This window comes from Pholcus phalangioides, unplaced genomic scaffold (genome assembly GCF_987345545.1).
Source record: "Pholcus phalangioides strain wild (caught in Gottingen) unplaced genomic scaffold, Ppha-v1.0 ptg000001l_1, whole genome shotgun sequence".
Classification (NCBI taxonomy): Eukaryota; Metazoa; Arthropoda; class Arachnida; order Araneae; family Pholcidae; genus Pholcus; species Pholcus phalangioides.
Window position 1 is genome coordinate 3,573,275 of NW_028301594.1, and position 17,136 is coordinate 3,590,410.

At 39.2% G+C, this 17,136-nt stretch overlaps 1 protein-coding gene across 1 annotated transcript; it reads right to left on the reverse strand.

The window, feature by feature from the left end:
• Positions 1–15,289: 15,289 nt before the first annotated feature.
• LOC149089697 (uncharacterized protein F54H12.2-like) lies at positions 15,290–16,570 on the reverse strand. The gene has a single exon (XM_089234573.1). It carries the CDS (start codon positions 16,568–16,570, stop codon positions 15,290–15,292), a length of 1,281 nt encoding a protein of 426 aa, XP_089090699.1.
• Positions 16,571–17,136: the final 566 nt, after the last annotated feature.

Genomic DNA, 17,136 nt, shown 5'->3' on the forward strand with positions numbered 1-17,136 from the left:
GCATAGTTTCCCAATCTTTTTTGTCCTATCGCCGTCCCCCCTTTTTCATAAATTGTTTTCTCCCATCGCCCCCCCCCCCCCAACGCAATCTAACCCATAGGATCCTGTGTTATGCCCGTAGCTTTTACCACCCCCTGGAACATCCCATCGCCCCCATGGGGGCATTAACGCCCACATTGGGAATCACTGCTCTAGTCCATGATAAGTAATCTAGTGCAAACCGTGCCTTTTTATGTCAATCAGTTGATTTTTTAATCAATTTTTGAAATGTGTCCAGGATTTCTAGTCCATCCTAGAGCAAAAAAAAAATTCAACTTTTTCTCATCAAGTTATGTGTAAGATTCCAATTTTTTTTTGTTGAAGTTTTGTACCCATTTTTAAATTAGTCACAATCATCAAGAGTTAGTTATATTCTAGATTTATTTTTTAATGTAGTGGTACCTCTGCCTACGATTGTCTTCTTTATTGTTACGGGAGAAAAATATTTGTAAGAGAAAATGGTTCATTAAATGCATGAAAGCTTCCATTATCAGACACTGTACTGTGCATTCTCCTTATCTTAGAGGCAAAACTGCTTTTATTTTATGTACAATACAGTTATGTACCTTCTCATTGGTTTTTTTATTACGAATGTGGTTATCGTGGGAATTTGGGATAGCAACATTATGGGATATCCATTGTTTTAAGTGCAAAAGTCTGATATGAGTTACGAGTAATCTTTCAGGAACAAATTAATCTCCCTCGTCGAGGTACCACTGTGAGTGTTTTTATATGAAAAAATTTTCTTGATATTGTATTTGTTTCTCTGAATTTATTAGGTACAGTTTTTTTTTCACAAATTAATGTTCGTAGTTTCACACTATGCATGTTAGGGTACTCCATGAAGAAAAGGAAAAATATCTTCTAATGCAATAAAACTTATTTTGGAGCGAGACTCATTATTTTTGGATATGTCTGCTAATTTAATTTCTAAATATAAAAATATCTAAATATCTAATTTATTTTTTATGTGTACATACATGCAAAAAGATTATTTGAAATTTATCGTGCCAACATATGCATAGATATTTAGTGTACCATTATTTTTACTAATGGATTTTAATTGAAAGATCTGATATATACATTCGAAGAAAAGGCTATGTAAATTTTATGTTTTCAATGGATGAATTTAACGTTTTTTTTCCAGAGATAATGTTCTCTATATATTATGTGTGTGTATATATTCATGTGTGGATACTAGATTTCTTATGAAAATGATCACAAGCTTGTTATAGATGTATTCTAAAAAAGGATATACACACACACCACATCAGAACATTTTGCAAATGTATCACATTCTCACCTTCGCAGGGAAATTGTAAATGGTGTTCGTAGTCTCAATATTGATATGTATCGATGCTTTGAGTCAATTTTCCTTCTATGAAATACATAATTTCCTGCTTTCACTCATCCTGAAAGTAGTTTGCCTGTTAAATTTTGGTATGGTTACCAGATTGCTATCTACTTTATCTACTCGAAGAGTATAGATACCCATAATGGACCATATTACTTCATTGAGGAAAAGCAAAGCATATAATTAGCACCCAAAAAAGTGAAATTACTTGCCAATACCAATGTCAAAGCAAATACCAATCATAAATACAAGTCGTGGTGTGCATACAAATCACAATCAAAACAGCATGCTGGCAAATGAATGTTGTCAATTCAGAACTAAAAAATAAGACTAGCTATCCAGTTTAGATATGTATTACTTAAATTTCAGTCGGTCGTTGTTTTGCTTTGTGCAGTGTGATTTCATAATTTGGAGTAGTTATCTTCACATTTGAAATTGATTTATGTGTGTGATATTATGAAATATATGGACATTTCACTTACTGTTTTGTAAAAAAAATACAGTATAGACCCTTCAAAATACAACTGTTTGCACTAAATACAAATGTCTGAGGTGTGGCTCTAATTTTCTCTTTTTTTATGGTATATCTCAAAGCTATATTTTTGTAACAAAATTAGGAATTCGTCCTGTGACATTTCTTATTATATTCTTTTCTTTTATATTCAGAGATAGGATTCATCCACTTTTAAATGCTGCAGGTTCTGAGAAATTGGTAGTTTTTCTGATTCTTCAATTCCTTTAAATTGTTCATGTTTTCTGTATTTTAGAACATTGAGCTCCTTGATGTTTGAATTCACTAACATTAGGCACCCAAAATTTCAAAGCTTCTTAATGGATATTATTTCATGTATGATTACTTTTTATACATAGTTATTTCTCAAATTATGAGTCTCTTGAATTGCAAGTAGTCTAAGTTACTAGCATAATATATAGTCAAACTCCTGTTTTAACATATCCAAAGAAACCAACAATTTTACTCATTAAATCTGAGAAATTCTTAAATCAGGTTCAAATTGATGAGGAGCGCACTCAAAGCGGCAAATTATAAAAGTTACTTAGTTTTGGGTTTCTGTTAAAACTTATTTCAGACAACAATTGAATAAATATATATAAACTTAAGAATGAAGTCTCGATGCATGAAAAAAATTTCTTGATGGAAGTTTGTTTTTGCTTGTCAAGACAGGACACAAACTTGAAATAACTTTATTTCTTTACTGAAATATAAACATGTGGACAGTGCAATGTTTTATTGTATTGGTTTACACCATAGTTTCCCAACCTTTTTTGTCCCATCGCCCCCCCTTCTTCAGAAATATTTTTCTCCCATCGCCCTGCAACGCAATCTAACCCACAGGATCCTATGTTACACCCATAGCTTCTACCGCCCACCTGGAATTTTCTATCCCCCCCCCCAGGTCGGTCGTGTTAACGCCCACGTTGGGAATCATTGGTCTACACCAATCACCACTGAAACCCTGTGCACTCTAAATGGCTTGATTGTGTCATTTTCTCAAACAAGGAACAGATTCTTGCTTTCTTCCAACATTTGTTTGGTTTAAAAAGCTTTAAATTCAGCTCTAAGACAGAGCTGAAGGTCAAATCCTGGGAAGTCAAATCTTCAGATTGTGGTTTCGAATGATAAGAAATAAAAAAAAGAATTAAGTGGGGGATGTTTGAAAAAAATTTGTTGTATTGAGGGTTTTTGTTTGTTAAATGGTGGAGCATTGACCCTTATTTTCATCAGAATTTTAGAGAGAAAAAATTGTTAAGTCAAGAAGGAATCCCTTGAATCACAGTCAGCTTATATTTGATAAAATGGCTCTATTTTGCAAACAATTGTGTGACTTGAGGAGATATTGAAATTATTGAGAATATGCCATTTGATACAGGAACGCTTACCTGCTTCTATTAAGCAGAAACTAGCGATAATTTTCAAAGTGTAGTGTGTATTGCATCCATAATGGAACAGTGTAGTTTACGGTATTCAAAATGGAAGTTAAATTAATTGGTACTGTATCACACCATGTTAATTGTTTTTCATACAAGTAATCATATTGTAAGAACATGGAATGCATCAGAGAGATAATTATCCATTTCCTTTAGTGCTTCAAAATACAAATTTTTCATGATATGAGTAACTTTCAAGAACAAGTGAGCTCATTAACTTTAGATACCATTGTGTTTGCATAAATGGCAGTACCAGCAACAAAACGAAGCATGCACAACTTTAACAACATAAATTTGTTAAGGGCCACACACATACATTTTAGAGCACACAAATTCAGGCATGTATCGATTCATTAGAAATTCCACAGAGGAATTCGTATGGTGTTGCATGTAGAGTCAAAGAGTAGTAATATACTCACATTCCTTTGTGCATTTACAAAATACTTTCATCAATGATTGATTTCTAGAAACCAAAATGTATCAGCTAACAATCTGATGATATAACGGAGCATTTGGAGGAGAGATAGTGAAACTATCAAGGGAGCAGTTATGCAAACGCCAATGTTAAATGAGAACCACAAATATTTTGTAATAAATTTAATGTGTTGTTTCTTATGTAATGTCCTCCTTATTTAAAGGAATTGAAAAACAAATTACTTCTTTAATCCATTATTCAATGCAATAATATCTACTTATGTGCCCGTGCAAGGGAACAAGGAAAAAAGACTCATAGCTGAGAGAGGCGTATAAGTGAATAGCATTACCATGCTATATCTTTGGCAGGGAGTGCAGAAAATTGTCTTATATGTAAGAAAACATATAAGTGAGAGATCAGTATACATGTTTTGATATTTGAATATCAAATGGTAACGATACGTGTATTTCACACTTTTATGATATGTTCTACATACTATGAAGTGCATACTTGGAGCGCAGGTAATCTGGTTTTATCATTTTGATGGTCAATTTTGTTATGAAATGCAGATGCCGAAATACAATATACTTATTGTTTCTTTTATCAAAAAAATTGTGATATTATATATGATAATGAAATCTCAGATAAGTTTCTTTTATGATTGTATGTGAGAATTGAAGAGAAATATATTTGTTCTTGTTCATTTGAGTGTGTCCAAATTATGTTTGAATTGATTTCTTTCCAGAATTCTCTTGGCAATATAGTTAAGTTGGCCGGAGAGAATCAAGTGGTCCTTAAAATTTACAACTGGTAATTTCTCACCAACTCCGGTCATATATCGCCGTATAATACGGAAATATCCAACCGATGGTGTTGGGTGGGAAATGAAGGCGGCATCTATCGGTGGTCACCCCCCCCCTCCCAAACCAACACCTACTAGAGAATTTTCTAGTGGGTGTTGTGCAAACTCGGTAGGTGAAGAGATTGTTTGTGATGTTCTCTTCCCTGGATTCAAAGCCTTGGACCTTGACGGTAACCTTCGCGCGGTTTAAGATGAACATCTTACCCCCTGTACCACTCGGGTCTATCTACATGCATAATGCTCGGGTGCAGGGCCGTCTTAAGAGCATCGTGGGCCCCCGGGCCAACTGGTTTTCCTAGGACCCCACCTACGAATTCTTGAAAATTTCTACCAGATCTCATTTTTGTGAGGGCCCCCATCTTCTCTTGAGGCTCCTGGGCCGCGCCCGGGTGCAGTGCCGTCTTAACGCATGGGCCCACCCGGGCACCTCACGAGGAGAGAGGCCTCAGAAAGATGAGAAGTAGTTAAATTTTTCGAGAATTTGCCGGGTAGAGCCTCAGAAAAATTACTTGGCCCGGGGGCCCATGATGCTCTTAAGACGGCCCTGCCCGGGTGGGTCCATGCGTTAAGATGGCACTGCTCGGGTGCCGATTGTTGCAACTGATAGTTTCATTTTTAAAATCCCAATTGTCCATATTTAACTGCAAGAAATATGGTAAGCCTTGTAACGGTTATACAGTGTCCATATAATTCGAAATATTTCAAAAATTCATAAAAAATTAAAGCAATTTAGTTTTCAATAAAAGTTATTCCCACGAAAAGGGATATTATTATTCTTTATTTATTTATTACTTTTTTCTTCTTTTTTTTGTACAAAAAAATTGGGACAAATTTTCATCGACAGAGGGCGATGCACTGAAGCAAATAGAATTGATTGGACCCAAACCTTTATCTCTCATTCTTCAGTTCTTTGTGTCCGGAACGTCCATACAGCTTCAGCCGGTGTTGAGGTAACACAATTTTACCATACGCGCCAGGACATTGAATCTTAGGGTATTTGAGTGTCCCGTCCCCCCCTCATGAAGGGGACTTGAGCTTCCTTCCACCCTCCAATAATCTTTGAAAAAACATACAACTGACCATCTCGCCTCCTGCTTGTGGGCTTGAGTCCATATATGCGGAAAGAATGGCGATTTTCGCCCCTCCCCAATATATCTGGATGCGCCTCTGAACTTCACCAATAATGTTTTCTCTGCCAATGTCAACATCGCAATAAAAATCTTATGTAAACGCCAGCAACATGAAAATTCTGAATGAGCTGTTATTTGAACACCCTGCATTTTATAGGGCACTCATTTAAATATTTCTAGTGATCTGCTTTCGTTCGTGCAGCTTCTCTATCTATATATATAATATATATATTGCAGTACCAAAAAAATCGCCCTTGGTGAGAATAACTTTTTTGCAAACCACATTCAAATATACCAATTTCTTCAATTTTTATGAATTTTTAAACTTCTTAAAAATAGTCTACCGCAGAGTGGACTCACTTCTGCGGTTTTCCAATCGTTGATTGCAAACCGGTCCATCATTTAAAAATTCGCTCGCAGGGAGACCTACAGCACGATACTGACATAATATGAAAAATCCAAACGTCTGCCTTTGCTTACTTCAAAATATGGAAGGCGGGTGGCAGCATCAGAAGAACACGAAACACAGAAAATTCGTATAACATAAATGTGTTAGGCCTCTTGAGGTTCTAGGAGGTAGCGGTATCTAGAAGTTAATAGTTAGGCCCCCTTTCAGACACACCGGTTTTGTCCGGACAGAAACGGTTCCGTGGGTGGGGGAGCAGTACACTGAAGAAAGAATAGGGCCCTCTTACAAAGGACGGAGAACGGGTTTTCTCGTCCGGCGGCGCTGATGCAGCTGGGCCCAACGACTAACAATGATTAACAAAAGACAACGACGGGAGGGCAAGCCGGACGGCATTTTTCCGTCCGGAAGAAACCGGTGTGTGAGAAAAAGGACTTGGGCAGCACCACCTATAGAAGAAGGCGGCTTCCCCACGAAGTTTGTGACGTCATTGAAGAAGGCCATCTCACTTATAGCCATTGGATATACTACAAAAGAGGGAGGGTAAAGATGCCACATGGCCTGCTATATCCAATGGCTATAAGAGTTGAGATAGCCTTCTTCAGTGACGTCACGAGCTTCGTGCGGAGGCCTTCTTCTTCTATAGGTGGTGGTGTTTCCCCTTAGGACCACACATACACTCAGAAGTAGTATAAAAAGGACAGTTCAAACACAGGGGGAGGCGCGGAGGCGCGCGCCTCACATCCGGCCCCCTCACGCGCCTCACATCCGCCCCCTCACGCGCCTCACATCCGGCCCCCTCACGCGCCTCACATCCGCTCCCTCACACACCTCACATCCGCCCCCTCACGCGCCTCACATCCGCTCCCTCACGCACCTCACATCCGCTCCCTCAATCCTCTTATCACCCTAGCCAATGCACCGCTCCCAACAACGTAGACTTTGATTTTTGAGAAACAATTTCATGCAAGCGGTAAACGCCAACTTGGCGTAACTCGTCACATATTTATTTAAACGCGCCGCTGTTGCACTGCAACCACTTCATTTTACTCAACGTTTCGCCTGTTTGAGTACTCTCAGTCTCTACACTCCACAGCTAACATTACCTGTAAGTAAAGTATTTTCCTTTTTGAATCGTCATGTCTTGTGTGTTAGATATCGAAGGTTTTAGATTGAATTCACGTGAATTCATCGTGAAGGAATTAAGTTTTTCCAATTTGGAATCAAGTGAAACTTATCACACCGTTTATAAGCCGCCATTCGACGTACATGATTTATCAGATTGGGAATTATCCCAAGTTTCATGGGTGTATAGAAACATACATAACATAAATTGGTCTAAGGGGTTTAATCCATATGAGATGGTGACGGTTGACATTAACCGAATTAATGAGAACTTCAACACCATCTACGTGAAGGGCGAGGAAAAGGCAAATGTTTTGAAGCGGCAATTCGGCCTTCACTCCTTCACGCTACTGGATTGTCCTAAATCTATTTCAAAGAGTAGGGCTTCATGCCCATATCACCCAAAGCAGAGAGGTCATTGCACTTTAGCTAAAGTTGCTGCATTCAGGGAATGGTTGAACTGCGTTCATTAGCAGGAGAAAAAAAAAATTCTTTTAAAGTAATAATAATAATAAAATAAAATATGTGCTAGCAACTTTTGTGGAGTGTAGAGACTGAAATCTAAAAAAAAAAAAAAAAATTCATTCAATTAGCTAAATCCATGGACGTGAATTATCAAGAAAACATTCTGACTTCGCCTGATGACGTCTTCGAAAAGTTGGAAAGAGAAGTTGATTACCTACCTCCCGAACAGTCTCGAGTCACGGTGCAAGGAAAGATTTACCAAATACCACGTCAGCATGCAGCGTATGGAGACCGAGGTGTTTCGTACAGCTTCAGTGGACTTACGTTAACGGCGAAAGAATGGCTTCCAGTGCTCCAAAAAGTACGAGACATTGTTCAATTAGCTACGGAGTGCAAGTTCAACTTCGTCCTCGTAAACAGGTACTCCAATGGTAAGCATCGCATCGGCAGTCATCGAGATGATGAAGACTCAACTGTTGCCACTATCTCCCTCGGTGCACAACGCAACATCGTCTTCACTCGCTCTGGATTCGAACCCGTGAACTATGTACTGCGGAACAACTCTCTTCTGGTGGTACGCCCGCCCACTAACCAATTTTGGTTCCACAGCATTCCAAGCGATCCCGAAGTTAAAGACGTTCGGATCAGCCTCACGTTTTTCAACATCAACACCAAACGCGCTCGCGATGTTGAAGTCTTCGATACCGTGAAACGTCCGCGAATTGACCCACAACAAGAGAATATTTTCCATGTGCACGACGGTGTCTACCTCTCTGTGAACATTTTCAAAAAGACTCTGCGAGTGCATCTGCGACAATACGAATACAACGAAAAGGGTTATCTAATACCCACCAAGAAAGGAGTCTCAATGAGCCCTTTCGTGTTCGAGTCACTGAGAGAATTAATTCCTACGCAACCACGAAAACGATTTTTCTTCACGGTGTGTCAGGATTTATTAGTTTGGTCTAACGGAAGCGAAGTGTCATTCCAACCCATTATGAAAAAGGACGATGGTTCCTACATAACGTGTAAGAACTTTATCTCCATCCGCAGTGAGTATCTCAATACTCTAACTGATTCAAAGTGCTCTTCTTACCTACGCCGTGTAATGTGCACCGACTTCATGCGCGAATGTATGGGGGTGAAAGAACATTTCGTGCAACTGCCTGATCCTGAAACCGAGTTCGCGAAACTGCTGTGTGATAAACTTGAACTATGCATAGGTGAAATAATCGAGTGCGATGGATGTGATATCGAAGCGGGGAGTCAACTCTCCCATGATTGCCTGCAGTTTTCTCACGAGACACGGCTTCTCAAATATTTCGATCGGGCTTTTGTGAAGATAAATATCAAAGACGTTGCTAAGGACTTTAACGTAGATCCAAAATTTTTACATGGAATAAACGTCGACAAGTTTTTATCAGCGGTAAAGGAAATGTATGTAAAAAAAGACCCGCTGATGTCCTGGTTCACATTCTAAGATTAAATGTATTCTCTATCCTATGTTTGCTCCTCGTTTCGTTCTACGTATTGTTGTGACTTTATTTTTGGCAATGTGTCGTATTGTTATCTGTGTTCAGATGACCCCAACGTGCCTCATATCCTCCCCCTCACGCACCTCAAAAATCCTCACCCTCATTCCTCAAATATACATCCCTCACCGTGTTAGATAAGAGGGTTTAAATACTCGGGGTATACCATGATAACCATCTCACTTTTAGTCGAGTCCACCTCAGTCGTTTTTTTTTTTTGCTTCGAGTTTCTGCTTTTAACGATGTCGCAGTTTATCAACTTTGGAATTTCGGAACTGGAGTTCCATGATTTAACTGTTGATGATAGAGCATCAACCTTAACCAACTTCGGCATTTCCGAAAGGAAGTTCGACTTAATTTTTGAGAATTCGGACATGTCTGATGACTTTATGATACCCGAGTTGGAAGAAGATTTTTTTGAAAAAAAATAATCAATTCATCTGTGTTAAAAGACCGACAGAGGATTTGAATCCAACGGTAAAGAAGACGAATGTCACCGTGAGTACTCTTTTTTTTTAAAAAAAATTCAGTTCGTGTAATTTTTTAATAACCATAATTTCCGATAATTAAGTTGATAATATAATTATCCCTCGTCGTGGTTAATTTTCGGTGCTCGTTTTCAGGAATGTGAAATCAATGTCGGGGCTAGTTGCTCGACTGCAGAGCAACCCGTAGGAATTGTGAGTGTTATTTTTTTTAAATTTCATTTATCAAATTTTTTTAATAACCGTAACGTACCCTCGCTCGCGAACATTGATAATATAATTCGCCCGAATGGTAGTTAATTTTCGGTACTCGTTTTCCGGTATGCAAAGGGGCTGATCGTGCGATCGTAGAGCAACCCCAAAGAATATGTGAGTTCTGTGCGAAGGAGTTTGCTAAACCATGCGACCTCATTCGTCACCGTAAACTCCACACAGGGGAAAAAAACTTGTCGTGTGGGGAGTGCGGTAAACACTTCTCAAGGAAAGATAACATGCGGAGACATGAACTTACGTGTTCAAGCATCCAACGGGGTGAAGGTGACAGACCCATTAATGCATCTCCCCTTTGTGAGGTTTGCGGAAAAACTTTCCGAAACAAATATCACTTTAACAGGCATGTCAAGCAGCACACAGGTGAAAAGAAATTCGCGTGCAGAAAATGTGGAAGGTATTTCGCACGAGATGACAATCGGAAGAGGCATGAACTTACATGCATCCGTGAAACTCCAGTTGCAGAACAACCTCCTATAGTAGTGGAGCCCCCGCTTGCAGAAGCGGAGGTAGAACCACAACAAGAGGCGTTAAATACATTTAGCGTTTTTACGATAGAACCATCACCTGATAATCAGTTTGATTTGATAACATTTTTAAATCATACCCGGGGTCAGCTGCGGGATATTTTGATCCGAGAATTAGAAGAAAGTTTTATATAGTGGTTATGGTTCTATTTTCGAGACAAACCGAGTTGGGGGAACCATTTTTTAGATCGAGGGTTGAGGTTCTACTTTCAGAAGATGGGCTTGATGATAAGATAGACACCGCATGCAATAAAATCTTATCCTCATTCGACGAATACATCAAGCGGTTGGGTCTTCGAAAAAGTGTTGAAGTTAGACATTCATGTTGCGTCATATATACCCCTAGCGCCGGCCTCATATATTCCTCTTCCTCCATCGATTGCGAAAAAGAAAGCTGTCATCAACATACAGAATGATGATAACAAGTGTTTCCTATGGAGCGTACTGGCCGCATTACATCCACCTGTTGTGGCGTTGTATTTGTATGAATTTATGTAGTTGAATATTAAAAAACAATAAAGAGACATTAATTTTCATGTTTGAGAAGATATAAATAAAAAGCTGAAATCAATGTCATCGCATGGATATCCAACTCAAAAGTATAGGTCTGACTAATTATTTTATATTTAACTAGCTATAATACCCGGCGTTGCCCGGGTTTTCTTCAATGAGGCTTTTTTGGATCACGTGATATCTCCCTCTTTCTTTGAGGGACAAGCAAACCGTGTCTAAGTTAACCAATATGACGACTTGCTGCGCGACTTCATGATATAAACAAATCTAGATTTAAAGGAACATAGAAACGAATATATATTTTTTTTCTTTTTTAAGGGGTGCTAGGTATTTCGATCCCCCCCACGAACTTTAATTTATCCATCTGCCTGTTTCAGCTTTCAAAAATGCTTAATTGAAGCTGTGGAATTTCTTCGATGTACTTTACGGGCCCATAATTAATTTTAAAACATCCTAAACTATGAATTTATGCAGTTGAATATCAAAAGACACTACGGAGACATTAATTTTCGCTTGAGAAGATATAAATAAAAAGTTGAAATCAGTGTTATTGCATGAATGTCCAACTCAAAAGTAGGTCCGGCTAATTACTTCATATTTGATCTCCTGGGCTTCGTATATCTCTAATCAAACTCAATATTTCAGAAATCTAGAATTCAACACAATTTTTAAAATTATGTATGTGACAGAAAACTCCACAAAATTTCAGCATTTCTACAGTAAAATCGGCAATTTTAACACTGATTTCTGTGGGGCATCATCCTTTGCCTTACCCTCAAAGTGATGCTGATGATGGTGTCTATTCAAAAAGCTCTCATTACTGGGAGGATTGAATAAAGTGGCAAACCATTATAAAGGCATAAATATTATACATATACGTACAGCATTAAAGAAACGGCAAACCATTGTAAAGGCATATACACGTCTTAAACGCATTGCTAGGGAACCACGGTAACCAAAGTAAACGTTCGGAAAGTGATTGTTGAGGCCCAAAAACCATTGTTGCCCTACGGTTTTTTTTGCCCATTTGGGGCATTTGCCCTGATCTGACGAAATTTTAAAGTAGCCTATCATTCAAGTCGGGTCCCATTTGGTATATATGCAAAATTTGGTAACGATCGATCAAAAATTGTAGATTTGTATAGAGAACACACACAGAAAATCAATTTTATATATATAGATAGATTTTTTGTGGGCTTCGTATATCAATATATCAAGAATTCAATTCAGTTTTTTAAATTATTGATGGGACGGAAAAATCCACTAAATTTCCGCATTTAAATCGGAAATTTTAACATTGGTTTCTATGGAGATCATCCTTTGCCTGACCCTCAAACTGACGCTGATGATGATTCTGACGTCTATTCAAAAAGCCCTATATAATGGGAAGATTGAAAAAGTGCTAACCATTATAAAGGCATAAACTATTTTAGATATATACTAACAGCATTGAAGAAGTGGCAAACCATTGTAAGGGTATGTATTGAAACGCACATTGCTAGGGAATCACGATAAGTAGAATAAACAGTCCAAAAGTGATTGTTGAGGCCCAGGCCCGTCATTTGGGGCAGGGTCAGGGGGCCCCTGGCTTTTGAAAATACACTAAAAATGGTGTGTATATATATATATGTACATAAGTAGTAGAAAATTAATGTTTTTTTTGTTTTTTTTCAAGATAGAGCAAACCGTTGTCGTGGTAAAACCGGTAGCTGTTGTGTTCCCTAGGATGAGGGTTACTCCGGAGTCATCATCAGAACCATCCGCTGATCTTTGGCCTTCCCCCACCCGCAGAGATGATGATGCACGATAGTCACCCCCTCATGATGAAGCATCAACGGAACCATTTCCAAACCACGGGGATCCCTCAAGCCCTGGATCCCTCAACATCATCGATGCCTGAGATTGAATATTTAGGCAGGTTGTGGTACTTGTCAGAAAGCGACGACGATTTTGAATAAATTTTTTATTCATTTCCAAATGTAGTTTATCAAGAGACGCAATTGTTTTGAATTCAATATTATCTGCGTTTTATTATTCACAAACATTCTAACATCGTATGTTGTGTTACAGTGAGTTAAAAAAACATTATCACCGAGCGGCTCGGAAACAGTACAGTTCTTTGATATCAGCGCGATATGTTCAGAGACAAGTGTCACTACCGTTATCAGCGAGAGAAGAGAAGGCGCGGTTAACAGCCCTCTAAATACACGCAGCTTCACAGAGTCAACCATTTCTTCTTGAACTTCTTGTTTCTTATCAAGTGTTGCGGTAGGCGTATCTTTTGTAAACCATCTAAGAATTCTTTTTCGGCTGGAAGGCTCTTCTTTTTTTGTACACTAACAACTTTCGATATCAAATCGGAAATGTTTGAGTTTTTCATCTTCACACCTTTATATATGAGTCGACCATTCGGCGACCATCGGATGACGTCTGGAAAGTCTTTTAAATAATTCAAAATTTTTCCTGAAAAAGGACGGTGAGATTTCGGTATAGTCAGCAACGGGTCCGGCGGTTTGTCGAGATCGCGCACTTTCGGTTTTTCTTCTTCCTCTTCAATAAGCGAAGAAAGATTTAACGGTGAGTTATTCTCCAGCGTGGTGTTCCTCTTATTCAGAACTTGTTGATAAAACTTTATCTTAACATCGTCGGGTAGTTTACTGTTTATTATCTTGTCCATCTCGCGGTCAAGTTCCGAAAGCTGTGACTCTTTGACAACGTGACGATTTACTCTTTCTTCTGGGACGGTGACTACCATTTTTTTCGTGAATTCCATATCCTATTAGGTTGGATATCAACCCGATAGCCGCCGGTAATAGAACTTGTAAAAACCCACCCTTTTGTATAAGGACTTCTCTCTTTCTATACAAAGGTACCTTCTTCTCTGCTAACACTCGGAGTGTGTTCTTATATTTTCGAAGTTTCTCCTTCTCCTTGACCGATACCGGAATATTACCATGCAGCAAGTTCAACGCGCATTCACAAACTGTTTTAACATCTGATTTTGAAAGTCTTTTTAATAATGTCGCACGTTGTTTTTGAGGACATGCGCGTAACAACCTCAACACTTGTTGCTTTCTCGTAGACATGACGTTAAATAAAAAGCTCCGCTCATTGCCGCAGTCTTTTAACGTCTCGGTTGATATACGTATTGCACCTGCGTAGGTAACACGTTAGTGCGTAAACGCATTTTTTCATCGGTCTCTTGTCGGAGATCAATCAAGAGGTATGAATAAGCGGATTTCGTAGCATCTGCGTAACTTTCTTGGAAGAACTTAATTTTTGTAGGATACAGCTGTCTACCCAAATGAGTGACTTGGTTCAAATCTCTCCTATTTTTGAACAAAAATATATAATGTGAATTTAGCGTAATTTCCCGCAGCCCTTTATGAAAAAAGTTCTGAGTTATAAAAATCACTGATAAATTTCTATGATGACTGTATTTAGTGAATAGTTTAGACATCTTCTGCTCGGACGAAAGCTCAGACATAAGATCGTCAAAAATGAGCAACGCGTTATTAACCCCCTCAAAATCATAGTCGTCTCGGAATTCGACATCTTTAATTTCCGCGTGCAGTGGTTGGGATTCACCGTAGAACCATATTATTCGTTCCGGTAATGGTTTTATGAGTTTATCACGGTGTTCAAGCAACCCTTTCAGAAAATAAGTTTTTCCGCTGCCGCTTGCTCCGGCACAGACTGCCGTGAACGGGTGGTGTAATGTTAATGGTTCCATTTTGAATAATGACGAGATGCGTACAATGTAAATCAGTTTTATTAGAAAGAAAAATATTTTCTTACAAAATTGAACACGCGCAAATCGTTGGTTACATTGAAGCGGGATACAATCGAATTCATGCTCTCTCCCAGACATTTACAGTGCACGTAATAAATGACGTAATGTCCACAAACTTGTGTATCAGCCGACTGTAGCGCCACATCGTTGTAGTTGAGTCGTTGATATCTTTTCAGGAATTTCGTTATGTTACCTTTCTGGAAATTAGAAGGCGGTCTTCCGAATGAATCGAAGAATTCTGCAGTCATGTTATCGTGGAGATAAATCGCCAACCAGTGTGTTCCGGGTTCAGTGTTAGTATCAGTGTTAACGATCAAAGCTGCTGGATACTTCGGTATTTTCAAGTATTACTAGCGTAAACATCTGTAAATGTTTTCTTAGTTATCGGGTTTGTTCGAAGAGCACGTCGAATTTGATCGGAATCCATTAGCTTGAGAAATCACACAAGACACTTCTAGACTTTGTAACCTCTATTAGACTCTGAAATTCACCGTAAATGATTACCGAGATGGTTTTGGGTAATGCCTGTGCAAATTTCAGTTCCACACGTAAGTTACCCTGTCGGACTAAATGTAGGTGTCCGCAGTCACTTTGATCGGGGAGCAGCGAGAAACAAAAGAGGGTATAGCCGTTTTGGAATTCCTGTTGGCTTATATCGATGCCACGATCTTCCTCGATTCTGAATAAGTTGTTGTATGCTCTGACTGTGTTCCCGGTTTCAAAGTTGGGTTCCAGAGGTTTATGAGGCACCGGACGTCCGTCTACGTATACGGAGACAAAGGTGAGGTTGTAATGCTTGAAATCAAACGGGTTACTTGTAAAGGTACCATTGAATGCTTCGTTATCCACTAAACCAATTGTAACTCGACGTGGCATTGCACCGAGGTACACATTATCTTGCACGAATGACATGCTACCCTGAGCCACTGAATAGACTTTTGTGAGAACCCTATCGATGGGGTATTTGGCTGTGGTCTTCTCTAAAGCTTTTGCATGTCCGATGGCAACGGCGGGACTAACCCTTACTTTTCTTACGAAGAGGCTGGCATGTTCAATGATGATGTCGTAATTGCTAGTTGCTGCGATTAGGAAGAACGAAGGTTTAGAACGCACTAGACGGACTTTCAAATCCACCAAATTGAGTAACAGTCTTTGTTGGAAGAATAAAGAGCAGTGAATTCTTCCCATCATATCGTAAGATCGGCTGTTTGCGATTTTTTTGGTTCTCTTCTTCATACCATCATTATTTGTTGCGTCGGCCATATGTCCCGCGGTGTCCTTGTGATAGCCTTCCATCGTGAGCGGCCCAATCTTCGCATCTCGACCGTAGTTTAATAAGGTTTCTATGTATGCTCTATACGGATAGGTGTGAGACGAATTCGTGATGTTCCTCCCGTTTAGAGATACATCAACCTGAGAGAAGAGAGAATGTAGCGAGAGGTTAACGAGAGAGACCGGATCTTTATCCGGTAGAGGATTACCATCTTTCGTAACTTTCAACTTGATATACAGTTGTGTAGCTGATAAGTCGATGTAATCTTCAGTGCTTCCAGCAATATTAAACTCCAGCGGACCGTCTCTGATGCCTGAGAGCGGAAGAAATTCGATCCATTCACCTCCTTCAATAGCGGTTTGCGTGGGAGGTAAAGCAAACAAGTCCACTTCGCTTTTCAAGCACTCGGGTGAGTTTGTCATGATTAGAGTCATCTTTTCAATCAAAAATATCGTGTGTTGTTACTTTCCTCGCTTTCTTGCGAATGACGTTTCTCCTCGCTAAACGCTTTCTTTTATGACCTCCAAGCATTTTCTTTACCTTTGTTGACGCTTTGTCGCTCAGCGAACGACCCGCTTCTTTGGCTCTTTCCAGTGCTGCCGTTTTCGCATCTCTACCTTGCACGACATCGTTCGCAAAATCGACCCCGGATTTCAGAACCTGTCGACCTAAAACTTTTGCTCCTCTTTTCAGTAGCGGCATAGCAGATCGGAATAAGGAGCTGAAAATGGATCCAAAACCATAACCTCGTTGTAGTGGTATACCCTGATAATATCCAAGTCCTTGACCTGCCTGGTTGACGTAATAATCGGTAACGCTGGTTATACAGCAGCGGTATGGTTGATACGACATGTTTATAAATGTTTCAGTCTAAAGTGTAGTTTAACTATCACCTTCCCACGTTCAAATGACACGAGATGACCTGTATGTGTCCTTATATGAACGTGAACTGTTTCAAAACTCCTTCGGGCTAAAGGGATGTAGTGACCTCTCTCGAATG